This window comes from Bos mutus, chromosome 7, assembly GCF_027580195.1.
Source record: "Bos mutus isolate GX-2022 chromosome 7, NWIPB_WYAK_1.1, whole genome shotgun sequence".
Taxonomy (NCBI): Eukaryota; Metazoa; Chordata; class Mammalia; order Artiodactyla; family Bovidae; genus Bos; species Bos mutus.
In genome coordinates, this window is record NC_091623.1 from 12,459,795 (window position 1) to 12,483,671 (window position 23,877).

Genomic DNA, 23,877 nt, shown 5'->3' on the forward strand with positions numbered 1-23,877 from the left:
CCCTCCTTCCCTCTCCCCATTGGTAACTACTAGTTGGTTCTCTGTATCTGTGAGTCTACTCTACTGTGTTATAGATCCAGGGTTGTATTACTAGTTTGTTGCACTTTTTAGATTCCACATATAAGTGATATCATACAGTGTTTGTCTTTCTCTGTCTGACATTTCATTTAACATAATACCCTCCAAGGCCATCCATCTTGCTGCAAATGGCAAAATTTCATTCTTTTTAACGGCCGAGTAGTATTCCATTGTCCATATAATATACACCACGTCTTCTGTATCCATTCATCTGTTGGTGTAGGTTGCTTCTGTGTCTCGGCAATTGTTAATAGTGCTGCTGTGGACATTAAGGTGCATGTATCTTTTCAAATTAGTGTTTCTGCCTGTGTCCTCTGTGTACAGCCAAGTTGGGGAGGGACTTCGAGGCTGGCTATAAACAACTCAGATCTGTGTTCTAGTATCTATGGAAGGTCTCGTATGTACAATCTACAGCAATTTTGATTTTCCTGAGTTGTCTTATTGATCAACTAATTCTGCAAAAAATACTCTGTCCATTTGTTTGTGGATTATTACAAAGCATGTAATGGCATTGATAAAAGAGCCTGCAACTGTGTCCACAGGTTGCAACTCACTTCATCAGACTGTGGGCACCAATGGAATAATAAGTACCTGAGAATGAAACAATCATTTATTTTCTTAATTGCAAGCTAAAGGGAATTAGCCTACATATTTTAAAAGTGTAAGATCAGACAAAAACGACCTAGTTATGTTAAAATCTCCTTCCCGAAAGAGTTTGTGGAGGGAACGTTGCTACTCCCTTTTCTGTTTCTCACCTCCTTCACTCATTCACTTATAAGAACTGAGTACCAGAGTGTGCCCGACACTGGGGTAGACGTGAGCGAGAGCCTGAGTCGGGTAGTGGGCCTTAAGTCTCTGTCAGAGAGGTCTCCAGAAACCCTACAAATGCCACAAAAGGAGGAGCTTGGCACTGTCCCATCCGCCATGTCCGGAGGGAACCAGGACCAGGCTCCACCTGCTGCAGTATGTCAGGCTAAACCTTCTTCCCCTGGAAGGTCAGAAGTGATAGCAAGAAAGCAGAGAGGAAGTAGGGGAAAGAGAAGGGGCCTTCCATGTGGGGTCCCAGGCTTGAGGCCAGCCAGGCAGGGCCAGGAGGGAACTGGTGTATTCTGGACTGAAATGGAACTTCAATTCATGTATTGGATCAGACATTTTGACTGAAGAGATTGTTCTTATAACTAAAGCTTCTGGAAACTCTGGTGCCCATCCTAAAAGGTGGGGAAGGATGGCCTGTAGAGCAATTTAATGAGGTCGCTGAGAAACAGTACTGCTGCCCAATTATTTCATTATTGTTCACGGTACAGGAAGTGTAGGTCACCTTGGCAGAGCAAGTTTCACAGAATTTATCAAGATAACTCACTTTTTATGTTTCTAACTCACTTCTGTCCTCTTACATTCATTGTATGATGGACAAAGCATATTTAGCTGCTGATGAAGAATACCTTGGTTTAAATGTTTTTTTACATTTTGTTGAGATATTACATACTTCGTATGAAGGACATTGAACATGGGTAGAACTCAGTGACTTTTTACCCATGTACACACCTGTGCATCTCCCACTCTGATTAAGAAATGGAATATTTCTTACATCGGAGAGGCCCCTTCCTGTCAATGTCCCACTTCCTGGGCATTGCTCAGTTTTTCTTTTTCTTTTTTCTTAGTTTTAGCATTATTCTTATTGATTTTGTGTACTTTTTATACATTCAGAATAAAGCCCTTTATTTGTCAATTACATTCATTTACCCCAGTTTGTTCTTTTGTTTAAAATGTTTATGTAATTTTTTATTGAATATTCTTGATTTAAAATATTGTGTTAATTTCTGCCATACAGCAAAGTGATTCAGTTATATATGTGTGTGTGTGTGTGTGTATATATATATATATATGCATTCCATTTTATATTCTTTTCCATTATATTAATATTAATAGTTTATCACAGGATATTGAATGTAGTTCCCTATACTGTATGGTAGAATCTTGTTGATTTTGTTGTTCCATTCTATATATAATCATTTGTATCTGCTAACCCCAAACTCCCAATCCATCCCTCTCCCACCTCCCCTCCCTTTGGCAACCACAGATCTATTCTCTATGTTTGTGAGTCTGTTTCTATTTTGTGGACAGGTTTATTTGTGTCATATTTTAGATTCATATATAAATGATATCATATGGTATTTGTCTTTCTTTTTCTGACTTCACTTAGTAGGATAATCTCTAGTTGCATCCATGTTGCTGCAAATGGCATTATTTCATTTTTTATGGCTGAGTAGTGTTTCATTGTAACTCAACATTAAAAAACTAAGATAGTGGCATGTGGTCCCATCACTTCGTGGCAAATAGAAGGAGAAAAAATAGAAGCAGTGACAGCTTTTATTTTCTTGAGCTCCAGAATCACTATGCATGGTGACTGCAGCCATGAAATTAGAAGATGCTTGCTTCTTGGAAGGAAAGCTATGACAAACCTAGACCACATATTAAAAAGCAAAGATATCACTTTGCCGACAAAGGGCCATATAGTCAAAGCTATGGTTTTTTCCAGTAGCACATACAGATGTGAGAGTTGGACCCTAAAGAAGCCTGAGCACTGAAGAATGATGCTTTCAAATGGTGGTGCTGGAGAAGATTCTTGAGAGTCCCGTGGACTGCAAGGAGATCAAACCAGTTAGTCCTAAAGGAAATCAACCCTGAATATTCATTGAAAGGACTGATGCTGAAGCTGAAGCTGAAGCTCCAATACTCTGGCCACCTTATGCAAAGAGCCAACTCATTGGAAAAGACCCTGATGGTGGGAAAGATTGAGGGCAGGAGGAAAAGGGGATGACAGAGGATGAGATGGTTGGAATGCATCACCAACTCAACGGGCATGCATTTGAACAAACTCTGGGCGACAGTGGAGGACAGAGGAGCCTGCTCTGCTGCAGTCCATGGGGTTGCAAAGAGTTGGACATGACCAAATGACTGAACAACAATTCCTGTTAGAGTAATCATTCTAGATAGATGCTCAGAACTTTGCGTATGGCTGCTCTTGGGAGAGCCCTGTGAAGGTGGAATCTGGGCTGAATCCAGGCCTTCAGACAAAATGCCACTACCCCTGTTTGACCAGTGAGACCATTAGGTCTCAGGGAGATTCAATCAGCACTGCCCAGGGAGTTTTCTATAGTGATGGAAAGGTTCTGTGTCCGTGGTGTCCAGAACAGTAGCCTCTGGCCATGTGTGATAGTGGCTACAGTGTAACAGGCCGCTCAAGAGTTCAGCAGTGAGTAGACCCAGCTCTGATGTCCTGTCCTTCCACTGCCCTGCAGGACCCCGTTCCTCTGAAGCAGGAACCTGGGTGGGTGGTCCCCGCCAGGGCTCCAGTGAGCCTGCTGAAGAAGGAAATACCCAGACTGGGTTTATTGAAGCAAAAGCAAAATCTTTATGGAACATTGGTATTAGGGTTATAAATCGCACAGAGAAGATGACGGCTTTTTCTCACTAAGGAAGGACAACGAGCACCCTTATGTCTGGGCTTTGGACCTGCGACCCCAGGCCAGCGGGACAGTGGAAACATGCCCTGTTGACTAATTGAGGCAGAAAAGTAGGTGCCGCTGTGACGGCCTGTACTTAGTGTGTTCAAAGACCTCAGGGATCAGGGCGTCCTAAAATGAGAGCTTATCAGTTCAACCCTTCTTTTTCTTATTTTGACAGGTGACAGAGAGCCCTTTTAAAACTGGATTTTATGGGCACATACTGTGTTTACTGGGGCTTCCAATATGCCTGCCAATACAGGAGATGCAGGAGACATGGGTTCGATCCCTGGGCTGAGATGATACCTGGAGAAAGAAATGGCAACCCACACCAATATTCTTGCCTGGAAAGTTCCATGGCAGAGGGGCCTGGTTGGCTACAGTCCATGGGGCAGCAGAGAGTCAGACACAAGTGAGCATGCAGGCACTGTATTTATTTGGTTATTATTTATTTATTGTTGTTTAGTTGCTGATTCATGTCCAACTCTTTTGTGATTCCCATGGACTGAAGCCCACCAGGCTCCTCTGTCCATGAGATTCTCCAGGCAAGAATACTGTAGTGGGTTGCCATTTCCTTCTCCAGGGGATCTTCCCGACCCAGGGATCAAACCCAGGTCTCCTGCATTGCAGGTGGATTCTTTACTGCTGAACTGCTGGGGAAGCCCCAGGAGGCCCCTTTAAATTTTTAAAAGTTTTGGCCTTGCTTAAGGAAACATAAAATCCAGTGTCAACTTAAAGCACTAAGTTTAGATTTCTTCTGTGCTCCAAATCTGAAATGGAGGGTGGCCAGGACAAGCACATGGCAGACTTTTGTTGTGGGTGGAAGAATGAGATGGATAAGAGAGAACCCGCTGCTGACCAGGCAGCTCCTGCTGCCTGGACTGATGGCTCTCAGCCTGCATCCAGCCCTGTCCTGTCCTCGGGTCCACCCCCTCCTTGTCTATACTGCTTCTACCAGTCTGCCTGGGAGACTCTCCCCATCTATACGGGCCACCCAGACTCTGCTCCTGAGTCATGGATTTTCTTTCCACTCATGAGACAGCCTTCAGAGTAGGGATGCCTGATCTTGGAGCTTTCTCAGGAGAAAGAGTCCCTCCCCGGACCACAGTATTTTCTGCCGCACTTGGGTGCTTCCTGACCTCATTCTCCTAAAGATGACCAGGACCTTACAAATGTCCCTCCCCAACATCCTCACCACAGCTGAATGAGAGTTCCCAGCATCCACTTCCTGGGGAAATGTGTCCCTGACACTGACCTGGGAGGAGAAGCTCTGGGATTCCAGGGGAATGATCTCTGTGCCAGCCTGAAGTTTGAGATAGTCTTAGCTACAGAGTGGGACACTCGGTCTTTCATGGGCAACTTGAAAACCTAACCTCCCCACCCCTGCCGCCCCCAGAAGGCAGTCCGCTCTCTGAGGATGCATTCTGAGTGACAGCCTCCCAGAGTGTTCAAAAGGTTCTTTAACAATTCTGTATTAATGTCAGGTGCTGTTCTAAGCAGTTTTCAAACAGTCAGTCATTCACTCCTCACTCCAGCCTTTTGCGGGAGGGAAGGTATAGTCTCTGTTTCACAGATGGTGAAATTGAAGCCTGGGGACGAAGTATTAATAATTTGCCTGAGATGTCGCAGGTGGCCAGTGGCAGAACCAGGTTTCACACCCGGGCTGCTGGCTGCCCAGCTCAGGTTCTCAACCGCCCATCTCACGGCCCCTGCATCTCGCCAGCTGACACTCAGGATGCAGAGCACTCCAAACGGATAGGAAAAAGCCACTTCTGACCCCAGACAGTGAGCGTGTCGTATGTCAGCACTGACAACACTTCCGTTCTCTATTTCTTAGTCTTCTCTGAGCCTTTGGCCCTAGACTCTGTGTCACTTAGACAAAGGATTTGTGCTTGCTAAAGGTTGGGCAGAGTCCTGCCCGCTTCCAGCAGCCACTCCTGTGCCTCCTGCATTCAGACAGTGATTAGCCGGCTCCCGTACCAGTCTCCCCCGGGCACTGCCAGGGCGGGAGTGGGGGTGCTGTCCAAGGTCACAGGCCAGAAAAACCCCTGCTGTTTTCAAGGCCTCAGGACCCCAGACATCCCACCAGTATCCCAGGTAGGTTAGGATGTGGCCTCATTGCTCAGGTAGTACAGGGAGGCTCCTAGGCCTTGCCCTGCCTGTGGGTTCTGATGGGGATGCCGGGAACAGGAAGAGAGAATTCAGTCACATTGTGAGATGCTGGAAGCTATGAAATATTTAAAAATATTTATTTATTTTGGCCGCTCTAAGTCTTAGTTGCGGCAGTAAGGCTCAGTAATTGCAGGCTTGGCAAGCCCGCACATGCGCTAAGGCATGTGGGATCTTAATGTTCCATGAGGGATAGAACCCACGTCCCCTGCGTTGAAAGGTGGATTCTGAAACACTGGACCACAAGGGAAGTCTCTGAAATATTTATTTTTAATGGTAAATTAGTGTGTATTACCTCAGCCTTGTAAATGCTTTTATAAAAACCACCAAATAGAAAGATAATCCATGGGCATAGTTTTTATGTTAGTCTCATCCTTATTAATTGGTCCCGATTTGCTTCTAGCTGTCCACACTACCACCGCTGGCCTCTAAATGTCTAAGCTAAGAAATCTCAACATCCACCAGGTGCAAACCAGGGTTTATTCACAAGCCCAGACTTGGCCATTTGTTGCTGTTGCTTAGTTGCTCAATCCTGTCTGACTCTTTGCGACCCCATGGACTGTAGCCCGTCGGGCTCTTCTGTCCATGGGAGTTTTCAGGAAAGAATACTGGAATGGATTGCCATTTCCTTCTCCAGGGGATCTTCCTGACCCAGGGATCGAACCCGTATCTCCTGCATTGGCAGGCAGATTCTCTACCGCTGAGCCACCAAGGAAGCCCAAGACTTCCCATAAAGGCAGCCAAATAGAGAATGCTGAATCTAATTTAATTAGGATAGCAACATCCTTTTCACTCCTTCTGATTTCCTGAACATGTAGGCTGGTACTTACATTCATCAGTGGGTGTTTGATCCTGCTGAATTTTGTTGTTGTGGTTATCGACATTGTCCTCTCCTCCCCTCAGAATAGACTGCCCTGGGCATTGCATTTCACTTTAGTTTCTGGGTCAAAAAAGACTCACATGAGGAACAAAATCCAGAAACCTGAATTCTAGTTTGGATTCCAGTGTGTGTTTTCTGTAAATTTGTAAACTTGACCAAATGATCTGTAGGGTTCTTCTACAGAAAGGAATGATTTGTCAGACTGCTCTAGAAAATATATAAGAAACTACTAGCTGATAAATATGGGTTCTCTCTTTTTTTCTTTTAAGCTTGAGGATAGATCTTAACTCTTTCTGTGGTCCAGGCAAACAAGATTCTTGTTCCTTGAACTGCTTACTGAGCTTTTTCTTATCTTTTATGCATCCATATTGTTATCCTTTAAACTCTTCCTTAAGCTTTCCATGCTTGTCTTTTAAAAAATGCTTGGCAAGACATTTTCATCAGGATTTATTTAAGTCGGTGTGAAATAGAATTAAGAGTTAAAGAAGATGTCTTAAATGGAACTTATTTTCAGTTTCCATTAGTTGCCGAGACAGAACTGTAGTTTTCCCTGTAGAACTAGTGGGATTCTTTAACCTTTTGAGGATGGATTGCACTGACAGAGAAAATTCAGAGAAGCACACAAGGGATTGTATGTCCTTTGATAGGTTCGTATCTCTGCTATAAGAGTTTTCTGATTAAAGGTGCTGTGGGGATCCTCATTTTTCCCGGTTTGCATTCCACATGCTCGTAATCATTCTTGGGTCTTGGAAGTGTTTCAGGAGACCACGGTGTGCCATCAGGTCCTCAGGACCAGTGAGCCTGCGTTACTGTCAGTCACCTTAGGACTTGCAGGAGCCCGCTTAACACTGGTGCATCAGATGGTTCATTCGGGTCCAAGATCTTGTCTCACCTGCTGACTTTTGCTTTTGTGTTTCTTTCCTCCCAACTCTGCTCCCCAGAGTCACCCACCTATGTTGTCTCATCTGCTCGGGTAACGTTTCTCTCTGGATGGACGTTGAAGGTTCTAATTCTACCAGATTCCTATGACTCTGAGTCTGTCTTCTCTGTGGGGAAAACCTACCAGCTTTCCTTATCAGTCTTTTCCCCTCTCATGAATCCAGGAAGGGAGGACAAAGCATAGCTTAGAGAATACATTCTAGCATTTTGGTAAGGTTTTTATTCAAGTTAAATTTTCCTGGCATGTGGCCTTCTTTAATTAAGAAAGTTACAAAATCAGGATTAAAACCAGGCTCTTCCACACTTTTCTTTCTCCCTCTGATCCTTGCCATTATCTTGAAAGAGACAATTCCATATCAGTTAACACCTATCTAGAAACCAATGGAAAACACAGCATGTGGAAAGATTCTCTTTTTTTTCCTGAGAAATGCTTTTAAACTGGCTGATTCTCTCTTGAAGCTTAGAGATGTAGGCTCAGGAGCTATCGGATTTCAAGGTTGTAGGGCAGTATTTAAAATTCTTCTAAGCACAGCTGTTCAGGTCTAGAGGCTGCATTTTAGCAAGTCATTCACATGCAGAGTCGTTTGTTAGAAAATGATGGAATAAATGATTTTCTGCATAGCTTTTTCCTTCGTGCTGAGTTGGTGTCATTCATTGCCATTTGCCTCTCCCCAGTTATTTTTGTTCTAACATATCTTCCACATTTCGCATTGTGCCTTCTCCTCGTAGCCTCCCACTTCACATCTGCTAAACTAATTTCCCAAACCGCCAGTTTAAGAAAAATTAGGTAGCTTATTATCACTTGTCTCAAAGTTAAGAACACTCCCAAGAACGTTTATCCATTCATCCAGCAAATAATTGAGGACCCACCAGGCACATGCATGCTTACCAAATCTGGGGTTAATGATATCTGGAATATACTACCTTTTCCTGGTTCATAAACTCCTACATGATGGTCAGGCATACATTTCTTATATATTCTGTTCCTCTTTGAAGATTCTCAACCTTATGAGTAATTAGTAAGTGTTGAACAGGTACTATAGAGAGTTTAGTGTTACTATGGTATTTTTGTAGGGTTCTCTTCCACACTTAATGCCCTTTCTTTAAAATTTCAACTAGGCTGTTCTCTTTGTAGTGTGAACAAAGAGGTGGTTAAAATATTCTTGCAGTTTATTGATGAGACATTCTGGAAAACTCTATACCTTTCACTTTTCCAGGGAGAAACCCCAATTCAGAGTCATGGTTGCCCAGAGGTGGTGAGAAGGCAGGCAGACGAGGGTGGTGGCGAGTGGACAAGACAACCCAGGTACTATGCAGGGTCCCTTATCCAGCACAGTCTCCCCAAGGATCGGGTGTCAATACTGAAGTTCTAAATAAAGGTTCCCCTCAAAAGAGCTGAAATCCATAGGGGTTGACAGCTTATTATCTTTAGTTCACTAACATCCATGGCGTTCACCGTAGACTCCAGGGTGATTTGAATAGATTTGGGAAGATCAGTCAGCATCTTTGGCTCAGTTTCCCATTTGACAAAATGGCCTGGATCTAACCTAAATCTACATCACAATTTCAAGTAAAAAAAATTCATCTTCTGTAGTCAAAGACAACAGGAAACAGTAGCTTTGCATTGAAAATCGTGAAGTCAAACTTTAGGCTCTTATTTTTGAGCCTAGCACACCCAAGGCCCCTTCTTTATGAGCCCTTCAATCCATTAAAATTATCTATGTGATTTTACTCCACTCTGCAGTATTTCCACTTTCTTTTTAAAAATTCTGGCCACTGTTAGGAATACACTGTATTGATTACAATGAGAAAATTACTCTCATAATTCTCTTTACCCCCAAACTGTGCTTATTGAATCAGACTTTCCCAGTGTCCTAGAGTTCCCTTGGCCATATGTGGTATATTATATTCTATTCTCCTGCAAGAATGAATGTCATTTCCAAGATGCCCAAACTATCAACAGGGGTTAGTTTTAAAGTGCCAGAGAAACTGATTTTTCTGTTATATGATCTAGTCTTATTCATACAAACCTGAGTCTCAAGATCTATGTCTCAAATCATTGTTACTGTAGATGGAAGGTGGTTCAGGATCAGCATGGTAATGCTGTTGAGATGTGTCTTTCAGGCCAAGGCAGCTTCACTGATAACTGCTTCTTTGAAGAGTATAGCAGTTAAAAAACTCAGGTTTTAGCCAGCATTACCTGTGTTTGAGTTCTGGGTCTGCCACTTGCCACCTGTGTGACTTGGGACGAGATACTTAGTACTTTGACTCCCTCATATGTGACATGGGAGTAATAATGATTGTAACTTGTTGCTGTTGAGGGTTGAAGTAGATAATAGAGCGATTAAAATATCATCTAGCCTGTGGCAAACTCTTAAGTCTTAGTTGTGATGATTACCTCAGGAGTTGTTCAGTAACCTAGAGAAAGTATTGACTCTCCCAGGAATTTTTAGTGTGTTTGAGTTGAGTCGGTAAGGTCTCGGTAAAATGTCCATAAGTCCTAATAGCTTACCAGGAGGGTTCTAGCGTCATCTGTTGGTAACTTTTTGTTCCTAAGCATGTGTTGTGTGTTACACTGCACTCTTTGACACCCTCCTTAAGCTGTCACCTCTTTACAGGGGGCTTCCAGACGCCGCCCCTCTCCTAAGACTCAGTGGGCACCTGCTTTCAGATGCCCCTTGTTAAGCCCCTCTCCCTGGATTTTATTGGTTAATATCTGCTCTGTGCGCCCACTTCTGTTGGCTGGCTGTCTTCCCTAAAGCCCCAGATGCTAAGATGCTCAGTGCCTGTTGAAAGAACAAGAGCTGTAGTCTCCTTTTTAGAGACTGAAGTGTTAAAAGTCTCACATTTTCTGGGCTCTCCGCCTTTGAAAGCAGACTGGTTTCTTTTTTCCAGCCTTCAGTCTCCTCAACCCTGCTTCGTGAATTGGAAAACAAAAACTAACCTAAGTAAGCTGTTGTTGTAATGACTGCAGGTCCTCTTGGGTGCCGTGATGTTTGCTGATCTTCCCTGAAAGCTCCCAGGCTCAGGCCTGGCTCGCTGACACCCGCCGGCGGGTCTGGGAAAGGCGCTGCGGACTCCCGGGGAGCCAGGCGACCCAGGAGCGCCACCTTGTGGGTGTCATTATTGCTGCCTTTGAGAAGGAGCCAGTGTCCTTCCAACACCCAGTATTCATTCTGGTTTCCCATCTCAGGACCTGGGGAAATGTAGCCAAAAATGAGATTCTAGATAAATTACAAAATGGTTGTTAGGCAAACTTACTGTCCATTGCCTACCTCCTGTTTAAATAATCTACCTCCTGTTTACTGCATGTGCCTTTTAGATGTTTCAGATTTCTTTTTTTTTTTAATATTTATTTGGCTGTGTTGGGTCTCAGTTGCACGTGCTGGATCTTCACTTGCAGTATGTGGAATCTAGTTCCCTGACCAGGGATTGAACCCAGGCCCCCTGCATTGGGAGTGCAAAGTCTTAGCCACTGGACCACCAGGGAAGTCCCCAGATTTCTTTTGATAGTAGGTACTGTTTTTAACAGGGATTTTTGAATGGCCAATTCTGCATTTTACATGCTCTGGTAAAAAAAGAAAAAATTACGTTCTAGGTTGTACATCAGAAGATTCCGATTTTTTTCACTAAGGTTTTGAGGAGCTGCTTTTTGCATGATTTTTTTAAGTGGCCCAGTCTTGCTACTCAGAGTGTGAGCAGCAAAACCCAGGAGGTCCTTAGAAAAGTAGAATCTGAGTCCCCATTCCAGACCTTCTGCACCAGAATCTGCCGTGATTCGTGGGCACCGGACAGTTTGAGAAGCGCAGGTGGAAATAAGATGGAAGATCAGTGTTGTCCCCACGCGGCCATGTCCTTAAGGGCCTCATTTCACCCCATGTGATCACATCCATCAGCCTCAGTGGCCTGGGTGTGAACCGGGTTTATGGTTCCCACCTTGCCTGCCCCTGGATCGGCTGAGGAAGGGCTGAAATCAAACACAGGAGGTCACTTTGAACATGATAAAAGCCTGTGCAAGTGTAAAGGAAAATTCTGAGTGAAAATTCTTGTTTTGTACTTAGCCATCATTAGCTAGGAGAAGGCAATGGCACCCCACTCCAGTACTCTTGCCTGGAAAATCCCATGGACGGAGGAGCCTGGTGGGCTGCAGTCCATGGGGTCGCTAAGAGTGGGACACGACTGAGCGACTTCCCTTTCACTTTTCACTTTCATGCATTGGAGAAGGAAATGGCAACCCACTCCAGTGTTCTTGCCTGGAGAATCCCAGGGACGGGGGAGCCTGGTGGGCTGTCATCTCTGGGGTCGCACAGAGTCAGACATGACTGAAGCGACTTAGCAGCAGCAGCATCATTAGCTAACCTGCTTTGTATTAGCTACATGAGCAAAGTGAGTATTCACCCATAACCATTCATCGCACTTCAGATACTGTCTGGGCAGATTTCACCAAGTTTGCAAAGGTCTCTCTTAGGCTAGTCTTCCCAGAGCTCAGAATAATCAAATTACATTCTCTTTTCCTTCACAAGACCTTTCTTCACACAACTTGCCTTCCTGGGGTCTCAGAAGTGTTCCCGTTGTTGAGCCCAGAATGGGCACAGTAGGCACTGGAGAATGCTTGTTGATTAAGCCAGTAATTAGCCCCCAGCGAGGTCCAAACACCGGCTTGATGTCCTTCACACTAATCCATTTATGATAATCAGATTATTTGCATCATTGAGAGATTCAACATAGCTCCAGGACTCAGTCATCACAATAATAAGTATCAAACATTCATTAAGCAAAGATGCTGGATGGCTGAGAAATCCTTTGGTAGTGCATGGAGACTGGGGTAGGTGAGATCATTAGCTGTTTACAAACGTCACTCCCATTACATTTGAAATGGTGGGAGGAGGAGGACAAAGGACAAAAACAGCAGCAAGATATTACTCTCTTTTTCTTGCATACATTTTAAAAATAAAATCAATAGTCAAGAAGTTGTTGGGCAAAAAGTAGGTGAAATTTTAGGAAAACGTATCATCTGAAGGTGTTGCTTGGACCCTAGTGGCTCCTGCTCCTGAAGAAGTGGTACTGATTGTCAAACAGTGAAAGGGAAATACTGAGAAAAATTAATGACACTTTTTCACCAAACTGAGGTTCACAAATATTCAATTCAGGTTAAATTAGGCTTTTGTATTGTCTATAATTTGTGAAATTATGGACTTTATGCCCCCAATTTACTAAATATGGGCTTCCCAGGTGGTGTTAGTGGCAAAGAACCCGCCTGCCGATGCAGGATACATAAGAGACACCAGTTCAATCCCGGGGCCAAGAAGATCCCTGGAGGAGGGCATGGCAACCCATTCCAGTATTCTTCCCATGGACAGAAAAGCCTGGCCGGCTACAGCCCACAGGGTTGCAAAGAGTCAGACACTACCGAAGGAACTTAGTATAGTAAAAGTATGCTTTTTTATTGGATCCATTGCAATGAGCAATATTTTCTCTAATCATTTAAAAGAAATCAGAATGTAGTGCTTCAAAATTACTTTCTCTAAAGTTAAAATGTACTCATAATGAGTAACTTTGTGTAGTAGGGAAAGTAAACCATATGCTGCACGTGCGAAGACAGTCCATCAGAGTCAGATCTGAAAGCAAGGTGTGGCAGCGTTCAGTTTATCTCTGAGTACCTGATAATCCCAGGATGCTGCCAGGATGCTGTCCATGTTTTACAAGAATACATACAATAAAAGAGTGTGAAAAAACTTGACCTTAACTTTTTGAAATTTTCAAATCAAGAGAAAATGCCGGAATAAAATAAAAGGTGTGGCTACACATCTGGAGTCACTGATAGCTCACATGTTTACCACATGTGTATTCTTTCCCCATCCCTTTCTCACGTTTTCTCTCGCTCCACCTCTCTCCCCCAGGGACCTGCTCTTAAATAGCCCCAGCAAAATGATCAAATTTAGGACAATGTAACATGGATAGGATGCTCTCAACTGGTACATAATTCTAAACTGTTGCAGTAATGCCCTGTGTAGCATTTCCCCCTTGATCCTGGATCTAATCCAGGCTCACCTCTTGCATTATCTGTGGTGCCTTTGGTGTCCTTTAAACAGGAACAATTTCTTAGTTTCTTTGTCTTTGATGACATTAGCATTTTTGCAATGTGCAGGCTAGTGCCTCCTCATAATGCAAGTGTGAGATTATGCATTTGGGGCAAAAATACTAAATGATGATTCTTCACAGAACATTACATTTGTGGGCCCATGATGTTGGTTTGCTCCATTCCTGTGACAGTAACTGATCACTGGGTTCAGGTGACATCTGTCAGATTCTCCCTTTGTATTTAATCATTTCTAATGGTGGTGTTGCAGGGGAGAGGGTACTCTGACACTATTAATTCTGTTTCCGTATAAATTGTGGCATCTATTCATGATCCTTACCTGATAAGTTACTACCGCTTTGGTCAAAAATGGTGATTTTCTAACTCATATTCCTTTATATTTATTGGAAGTCCACTGTAAAGAATAATTTTCTCTTCTGCCCTCTTCATGTATGTGTCTATTTATGTGTTTTTGGGCATTAGTAGGGGCTTGCAAGTTGTTTTGACTCGGCTGGGTATTACTTACTACTCTCATTCATTTTGGTGTGCATGTGGTCCTACTCACCTTTGCCAGGTGGGTGCCCTTTCATGATCACTCCTATGTTTGTTTGACACGGCCTCATGGGTGTGTATCGTTTATTCTTTAGCATACCTGTATTGAGGTTAATTGCAGAATTTATACTTTGAAAAAGCTTTTTTTTTTAAAAGCTATTGCTGTGCCCCAGCTACTGACTCATGGACCAATGGGCAAACAGACAATTAAATCAGCCCTTACAGTACAGTGAGTTACGACAGAGTGCATCATGGGAACACTGAGAACAAGCTCTCCGTGCCTTCGGGTCAACTCAGGAAGGCTCCTAGGATAAAGTACATCACCTCCTCACCCTGAAAGATGAACAGAAATAAACCTGGGGAGAAGGCAGTGCTCCAGGATAAGGGAAGCACACATCCTTTGAGGAATTCCTGTCTCTCAGGGCTCCCCTGGTGGCTCAGACAGTAAAGAATCTGCCTGCAGTGCAGGAGACCCAAGTTCGATCCCTGGGTGGGAAAGATCCCCTGCAGAAGGAAATGGCAAACCAGTCCAGTATTCTTGCCTGGAGAATCCCATGGACAGAGGAGCCTGATGGGCTGCAGTCCATGGGGTCGCAAAGAGTTGGACAGGACTGAGCACAGTACAGCCCAGGAAGCCTGTCAGCAGGGCCCCACCCCAAACCAATTAAGTCAGGATCCCAGGAGGGGGAAGCGTCTAGTTTCCATACATTTTAATTTCCATATGTAGCTTCTAGAGAATTTGTTATGAGGAATGGTGTCATGTGTCATGGAGCTAAACCCTTCGGAACTAAAATCTTAAAAATCCACTTCATTTTTTAGGACTTTGAACTCAACAATGAACTAAAGATGAACGTCTTAAATTTGCTAGAAGAAGTTTTACGAGACCCAGATCTTCTTCCCCAAGAACGGAAAGCCACAGCGAACATCCTAAGGTAAAAGCACTTGTGGGTGCCTGTTAATCACCCTGGCTGATTTGTGCTGTGTTCAAGATGATGGGATCCTCTCAGTCCGGAAGGACGTGTATTAGACTTCTGAAGCGCAGCTACAGTTCTGTCCTCACTGGTAAAGCTCCCTTGGGAAGACTTTAGTCTGGGCGACATACCTGTGTGCAGGACAGTCGCTCCTGTCTGTGTGGCAGACAGTAGTTTACTGTAGAACCAAAAGCCGGGAGGATGGTCTCCTGAGGGTCCGGCGGGTGTTGCAGAGGTGTTTTTCCCTCATGTGTGTTCTGTTTATCACACACTCGTGGTTATTGGGGGTGGTGGTTTGTACCATTTCTGTAGGAGTCTCGTGTAGCTGGCTTGTGGCTGTGCCACCATAGAGCAGCTATACATTTTCTTCGCTTATTTCACTGGTCCCGAACCAATTTTACCATCAGTGTCTTCGTTTTTAATATTATTTATTTATTTTTTATTTGAATGCAGCGCGTCTTAGTTGTGGCACTCAGGGATACTCATTGCAGCGCGCATGCTCTCTAGTTGTGGGGCGTGGGCTCAGTAGTTACGTCACCCAGGCTTAGTTGCCCAGAGGCACGTGTGACCCTAGTTCCCCAACCAGCGATCTAACCTGCATCTCCTGTGTTGGAAGGTGGATTCTTAATCACTGGACCACAAGGGAGGTCCCTACCGTCGGCTTCTTAGGTGGAGATTTCCACATCCTGCAGGTTGTATGAATTCAGACCCTGCACTTGTGTGTGACAAAGTCTTCAACTTTGGGTTTCGCACTAGAGGCTGCTTGTGTCCCATTACACCCAGCGGCCAGGCAGGTAACAGACTTTCTCGTGCCTCCTTGAACTGATGAGTGAGCTTTTTCCAGTCCATTCTACATGAAGAGGGCAGCCATTAGTGTCTCTGTGCGGACACTTCAGTTACAGCTTCCACCTCACTTGTGGCTGTGTGTCTGTCCCTGCGTGGGGTAGGAAGCCTGGTGCCTGCTCCTCCTTTATACCATTCTGACTTTTAGCTCCCTCTGCATCTGCAGTGGGAAGAACCCTTCCTTCTATGCTTGGCTCTATTGTTTCTTCATTATCCTGAATGCTTGTGTGTAGAGGAGAATCCAGTTTAACTGAATCCATCGTGCTTTTGGAGACCTCTCCAAAAGAAAGAAGGCCGTGTGGAGATGGAGCAGAGCTTGGAGTAATGCAGCTGCAAGCCAGAGAGTGCCAACGAGTGCTAGAAAACTTTCAAAAGCTGGGGGAAAGCAAGGAAGCTGCGGTCCCCAACCTTTTTGCTACCAGGGACTGGTTTTTTTGAAAGACGGTTTTTCCACAGACTGAGGGTGGGGTAGGGTGGGGATGGTTTCAGGATGATTCAAGGGTATTACATTTATTGTGCACTTTATTTCTATTATTATTACATCACCTGCACCCCAGGTCATCAAGCATTAGATTCCGGAGGTTGGGGACCCCTGCAAGGAGGGATTCCTCTGCAGGTTTCAGAGGGAGCATGGCTCTGCCGACACCTTGTGTTTGGACTTCGAGCCTCTAGAACACTAAGACAGTGAATTTCTGTTGTTTCCAGTCACTTTGTTTGTTGTACTTGTTTAGGGCAGCCCTAGGCGTGCTGCAGTCCATGGGGTCGCAAAGAGTCGGACACGACTGAGTGACTGAACTGAACTGAGCTGAGGAAGCCGTTAAGGGTCTTCAGTTTTTCCATTCTATGAAAACATCTCAGTAAACTTTGAGACTCTGTTACTATGCTATCTTCAGATTTTAAAGTTCTAAATACATCTTCAGATAAAGCCTGGTGTCGGTGGATGAGCGATTACGTCTTTGAGTGACTGCTGTTCTTCTCTTTGTATAAACTGTTGGCTATGCTCTTTGTATTTAAAGCATGGATGATTGAAAACTAGGTTCTGGAAGTGTGGACCCCTAGTGACGTTTGACCAAATAGCTGGCAGGAAAATGGAGGTGATCAGACTGGAAAGGCTGTCAGGCCTGGGCAATTTGAGGCCTTCGTGTTGCTTCTCCCCTCCCAGCACCCATGCCAGGCATCACCGACCAATCCTGAGCACTCTCTGCCTGTGCCCGCAGGTGAGCTCAGAACTCAGCTGACTGGCACTTCTACTTCAGACGAACTTTATTTACCATCCCAGGTCTTTATTAGTCATCAGGCTTTAGATGTACAATTTTTTGTCCTGAATAAGTGACCTAAGAATTAGAGGTGTAAGACCAGTAATGAGTGGAAATTTTAGTAGATGGTCAGCCTGGGACTGTGACATCTAGCCGTCTGATTCTAGCTTTTGCAGGGGGTCACAGGTTTAAATCTTGGCTCAACCACTAATAACTGTCGAGTTTCTTAGTCAATCTTAACCTAAAGATTTATATGTATTCAAGTCATATAACAGTGAGCCATGACACATGTATTTAAATGCATGATACATTAATACAGTACAGTGAAAACTTTCTGTGACGAACCATCCCCACCTCACACAGTGTCATGGGGGTTACTTTATGATGAAGAAGCTTGATTGGCATCAGTAGTGTTATGGCCCTGATTGTGAATAAAAACCTCTGCTGAAGATTTTCATATTCCTCCAATGTTGTCTGACTAGCTGGCTTCTGAATCTATGTAGTATAGTTTTTTGTAGACAACTAGCATGCCACTGAATGAAAAGAAGCAATGATTGACTTCCTGGATGGTCAACTGGAATGGCTTCAGTCATGACAAGGGGACCCACAAACCTCACACAGACCCTAGTAGTATCAGACTTTTTTGAAGAAGAACTACTTTATTCAAATTGTTTCATACAGTAAACCAGATATTCAAATGAACAGGCCAGGATAAATGGTTTCCTTGGTTTCATTGAATCAGTTTACCAGAATCAAAGGAAATTCAGGAGACTGTGTTTCTGTGAAACTTTTACATCAAGCTAAGGTACTCACATGTGGAGGTTTACATGTTTCAGAGCAAGAGTATTTTACGTGTGGGTGTTTATGTATAGCATTTATTTTGTTCAGACCCATTAGAACTTTTACACCAAAATGACATCTTGCCCCTATTCCAAATGGTTGTCAGGGGTTACCTCTCTTACTAGACAGAGTCTGTTCACCTCCTGGCTTGAGAATGTCTTCAAAGATAATCATCCATTAAGTTTTTTACTTTATAGTCACTTCTAATTTTGGTGTAAAGTGTTTTTTGACAGCTGGATCATCCTCACTTATTAAACACATTTCTACATTGTTTTGAGCTATTTCCTTGGTTCACATCTACCTTAAGAATTCAAAACTTGCCATCACTGATGAATTCATGGGTGGGCATCAAATTCTGGGGCTGGTTCCTTAATGATAACACAAAAATCTTTTGTAAAACAGCAACGTCACATGCTGTTTTATGGCAGAGTATACATTTCTATTGGAGAAGGCAATGGCACCCCACTCCAGTACTCTTGCCTGGAAAATCCCGTGGATGGAGGAGCCTGGTAGGCTGCAGTCCATGGGGTCGCTAAGAGTGGGACACGACTGAGCAACTTCCCTTTCACTTTTCACTTTCATGCATTGGAGAAGGAAATGGCAACCCACTCCAGTGTTCTTGCCTGGAGAATCCCAGGAACGGGGGAGCCTGGTGGGCTGCCGTCTGTGGGGTCACACAGAGTCGGACATGACTGAAGTGACTTAGCAGCAGCAGCAACAGCATACATTTCTATGGTTATCTTTCATCTTGTTGGGGATCACAGATTCCCCAAAAGAATATAATGGAAGCCATATCCTCCCCCAAAAAAGAAATGCATGAATATATGCACACATTTGTATGTCATTTCAAAAAGGTTTATGGACCCTTAGAGATTATTTAGTGATACTCTAGGGTTAAGAGCTTTTGTTCTAAGGGGCCCTTTTGAAAGAGATAGACTTTATTTTGATCTATAGAGCAGAGATTCTTTTGAAGAGAGAAATATTAGGTAACTTAATGGGACCAGACATAGCTTGGAACATTAGAGTAAGATCACTGAGGAAAGGAACATTTGAAAGAAGTGAAATAACTTCTGGACCATTTCTTTCCAAGTAAAGAATATTGCCCAACCTCATAAAAAATATCTTTTCCACAGCGACGCATAGTTATGTGGCCACTGATCTCTCTCCAGGAACCTAGGCTACAGTAGAAAGAATGACATGCACTTTGGGAAAGAGCTTTCCCCCTGTGTCTGACCCTTAAGTGTGAGGTAACAGTTTTTGGAGAAGGAGTTGTGTTTACTTATTTTTTCCTCACCTTCATCTGCCCCTTAGCATATGGTGACTTTTTCTTCTCATAAATGATATGGCTAATTGCAGGCAAGAGGATTGCCACTCCTATGAGCTGGGAGGATTCTGCTCCCTTGTAAATAGCCTAGAGCTTTTTTGTTTTGTTTGGTTTGGTTTGGTTTGGTTTGGTTTTTTTTGTTTTCTTTTTTTTATTTTATTTTTAAACTTTACATAATTGTATTAGTTTTGCCAAATATCAAAATGAAGCCTAGAGCTTTTGTTGGAGAGAAGGAAGACAGAGGAAAGGGAACTGACCTTTTTCGGTGTGTGTTCTATGCTGGACTCTGGAAGCAGTGCCTTTCGTAAGCCTGCTCATGACAAGCAAGAGCACCAGGGAAGCAAACTGAACCAAACCCTGGGCCAGTTAGTCCATTTCATTGAGCTTTTGTTTCCTCATCTATAAAATGGATATAATAAAGCTTTACTTAAAGCAATTTTTTATGATACAGGAGAGAGTGTGTGTCAGATGGTTAGCATGTTCCTAGCACATAATGGGCATACAGTTACCCACCTCAGTTGATTTTGTATTTTTAAGGGGATAGTTTTGTTTTAATCCATTAAGAACACAACAGAATATCATATCATTGTTGCTTTTTAAAACTAGCATCCTCCAACAGACAGGTACACAGTTGGGCAGTGTTTAAATTTTTTTAATACTTTTAACACATGATTGTGCCTTCATTTTAGGATACCTAAAGTGTTTGGCCCAGATAAAAGTTATATAATCAGGATTAAATAACCCTGGACTCTGAACTCCTGTCGGACATGAAGTATCACTCTCACTCTGAAACCAGCACCTGCCTTAACTTAGGAATTCTTTTAATTCATTTGTCACTGATCAAAAATATATTGGCTGACAGATGAATAACACCAAGTGTGGGGATGGATACAAGACCAAATGTGTCTTGGGAAAGCCCAACTGGGAAGCAACAGGGAAGAGTTTACCTGCTGGTCTTTGCCTGGCATTGTTCAAACTCTTGATACTTGGAAACTCTCCTGAGCTTCTGGTCTGCCTGTGCCTGGGGAGGGGGCAGCTCTGCATCTTCTGCCTCAGCACCAGCGGTGCGGGGGTGGGGGGGTACAGGGCAGGGGCTGGAGGAGTGTGGACGGAGCACTCAGCCTGTTAGAAACCCTGACTGCCAGCAGTGCAGGGCACCTGGATTCCTGGCGCAGGTCCTCTCAGTAAGGCAAAGCCCCAGGTCACCCTCTGCTTCGCTCTCACGGTGGGTGTTTTACTTACAACCTTGGGCTTCCCTCGTGGCTCGGATGGTAAAGAATCTGCCTTTAGTACAAGGGACCCAGATTCAATTCCTGAATTGGGAAGATGCTCTGGAGAAGGGAATGGCTACCCACTCCAGTATTCTAGCCTGGAGAATTTCATGGACAGGAGCCTGGCGTCATCTATGGGGTCCCATAGTCGGACACGACTGAGTGACTAACACAGCAATTTTGTGTACAACGGGCTGACTCCTTGTTATAAGTTAGCTCTCTTGATGATCTTCTTCTGCCTTTAACATGTGCATCTTCTGTTTTCTGGACCCCATGTCTTCAACACAAGTCCCCACAGTCTCGTAGACCCAAACCCTCTGACTTTCCACCCTGGGGGAAACTGAACTGCATTTTTGTCATTTCATTCCTGGCCTGTCTATGTTCTTTTCACGGAGGATATTTTGACTTTTTTTAGGGCCCTTTCACAAGATGATCAAGATGACATCCACCTAAAACTAGAGGATATAATTCAGCTGGTAAGTTGAGCCATAGTCTTATCCTGCACAATTAATTATGTGTGAGACTTAACCTCGCAAAGGCAGGCACTGTGCCCACAGCTGGTAACTGGGGTCGGGACTATATGTTCTATCCCTGAAACTGTGTGAAAGGGACCAGATTTGGCTCAGCGTTTAACATCATGGTCCATGATGTTAATGCTGCCTGATATCTCTGAGCGCTCCACCATTTTCTTCAGAGCTGGAATCCGGGGTGGACTTTGTACTCCAGCAACTGCAGTGAGCTGACAGGTACCTGGCTTCTAGGTGTGTGCCATTCCCTGTCCTCATCTCTTGCAGACGGACTGTCCGAAGGCCGAGTGCTTCGAGACCTTGTCGGCCATGGAGCTGGCTGAGCAGATAACCCTCCTGGACCACATCGTTTTCAGAAGCATTCCCTATGAGTGAGTGTGCGCCCACGGCCGCAGCGCCCCCCACCCCCACCCTGCTGCAACCCCACGTGTGTGCACAGGGCTGTGGCTTTTCATCTTATGATGGTTTGGACCCACTTGAATGTCTTTGGGTTCCAGTTTATGTTGAAAATATTGATACAGAAATATTGGAAACCCTCAAGATGGTCACTGTTATGCTTCTGTATGTACTGCAGTTAAACATAGAATGTGAGTTTCTCTGACCACTCACATCCTAATGTTATAGAAACCTTCATGCAGCTGTAACAGTTGTTCTCAGACTTCATGGTGCCTAAAGTCATTCAGGAGACTTGTTAAAAAATGTACATTCCTAGGTGCTTCCCTCAGAGATTCTGATTCTGGTAGGTCTGAGGCCCAAGAAACTTCATTTTCAATGGGAATTCCAGGTAATTCTGTGTGGTCCAGGACTATACTTTGAGAAACATGGATGTTGGGTCAATGCTGTAAATTCCGCTGCAGTTCTTCAGCCACATCCATAAATCTTCAAGTACTGCTGACCGTGGCAACTCCACAGCAAGACAGATTCCCAGGACAGTGCTTGGCATAGAGTGCATGTGGAGTGTGTATGTGGCAAGTGGATGCTGTCACATAACAAGCATCATTGCCTCATGTATAGAGGATGGTGGCTCTTTCAGCCGCCCGCCTCCAGCAGTCCTCCAGCAGGTCCACACACAGAGCCTCTGTTTGGACAAATAACAGCTGTTGGCCCAAATCCTCTGTGAAGTCCTAGCTGAATGGAAGGTAAGGAGGGGGCCAAGCAAGAGGTCTAAGGGAGGTCCGTGTCGTGTGTAGAGCAGAGGGCACCCGTGATGATGGAGGCTCTGGCGTAGCAGCATGGGGGGTCATAGGTCAAAGGGGCATAAAGAGCAGGGCTAGCGATGCTCCTGCAGACTTTTCTGTCATGCGTTTGTCTTATTTCCTGCCTCCTCTTTCAGCACTTGTAGACCTATCCGTGACAGGGTGAAGTAAGTCAGGAAGAGAAAGACAGATATCATACATTAATGCATATATGTGGAATCTAGAAAAATGGTACAGGTGAACTTATTTGGGGGGTAGAGATAGAGACGCAGGTACGGAGAACAGACGTGGACCCAGAGGGGAGGGGGATGAACTGGGAGATTGGGATTGACATATGTTCTGCCATGTGTATAACAGAGAGCTAGGGGAACCTGCTGTATAGCACAGGGAGCTCAGTTAAGTGCTCGGTGATGACCTAGAGGGGTGGGGTGGGTGGGGAGGGGGTCCTGGAGGGCGGGCTTGTATGTATACATACAGCTGAATATACGTATTCACTTACGTTGTACAGCAGAAACTAACACATCGTGAAGCAACTATACTCCAATAAAAATAATTAAATAGCATCTGCCATTTAAAAAAAGGAATGTGGCCCCATGGCCGAACAAATGAACCCATTAACTATTTGATGACTTGAGTTAGGAGCCTCTTCGCCTTCCTCCTGACGACCCTTCTGTGCAATGAGGATTCAGGAGGGACGGGGCATGACCTCTATGGAGGAGGAGAAAGAGCAAAGCCTGGACCTTTGTGGTTGACCGTGTTGTGGTCTCTTCCTGGGATGCATCTCACCTCTCCTCCTGTCCCCTCTGTGCTGCTGTGAACATGTACCAGTTATTTTCCTCCATGGAGTTAGCACATCTTGTATACAACGGCCTTGCAGGACAGGAACAGTAGTACCGTCTACATCACGGGACAAAGGTCATTGCCTAGGGACTCAGTCAACATTTCTGGATTGAGAATGTATCAGAGTAATTTCTTTTTAAGTTATTTTTGGTAGTGCCTTGACAAAATAATTCCTGTATGCTCCAGCTTGATTGTCCCTTGCTTGCTGTGATCCCGGGACCTGCTCATGAATGAAATGAAGGAGCGGGAATGTTATTTCGAAGACAGACTTTCCACCAGGCTGAGCTCCCCCTGCCATAACTGCCTTCCTCAAATGACCAGGCTGCAAAGTGCTAACACTGGTGTTTGTTCTTTTAGCCCTTCCCACGTGGACTGTTCTGGGCTCTGGGGAGAGCAAAGGAAAGTCCCTGCCTGTGGAATTGACGTTCTCCTGGAGAATGTCAGAACAAAGTGGAGGAAAACATGCTGTTGCTGATTAATATTTTTGGTAGTGATGAATTTTTTGAGCCTTCTGCTAAGCCTTAAAATTTTTTAAGCTGATCCAGGGGAAATGGTCTTGGTTTCTGAGTTAGTACTTAGCCTCTTTATTCCTCTTGTCTTTGTTTT

General features: G+C 44.3%; 1 protein-coding gene and 1 non-coding gene across 4 annotated transcripts in view; one reads left to right on the forward strand and one right to left on the reverse strand.

Annotated features, from left to right (window-relative positions):
• The window catches only part of RASGRF2 (Ras protein specific guanine nucleotide releasing factor 2), a 263,109-nt gene that overhangs the window by 218,336 nt on the left and 20,896 nt on the right, over positions 1-23,877 (forward strand). For all 3 annotated transcript variants that reach the window (XM_070373066.1, XM_070373065.1, XM_005904542.2), the window contains exons 19-21: positions 15,023-15,135; positions 21,124-21,184; positions 21,503-21,606. In XM_070373066.1, coding sequence (XP_070229167.1) covers positions 15,023-15,135; positions 21,124-21,184; positions 21,503-21,606 — 278 coding nt within the window. The remainder of the gene's footprint in view (positions 1-15,022; positions 15,136-21,123; positions 21,185-21,502; positions 21,607-23,877) is intronic.
• TRNAG-CCC (transfer RNA glycine (anticodon CCC)) lies at positions 10,990-11,062 on the reverse strand. The gene has a single exon. It is a non-coding gene; the product is annotated as a tRNA-Gly (tRNA).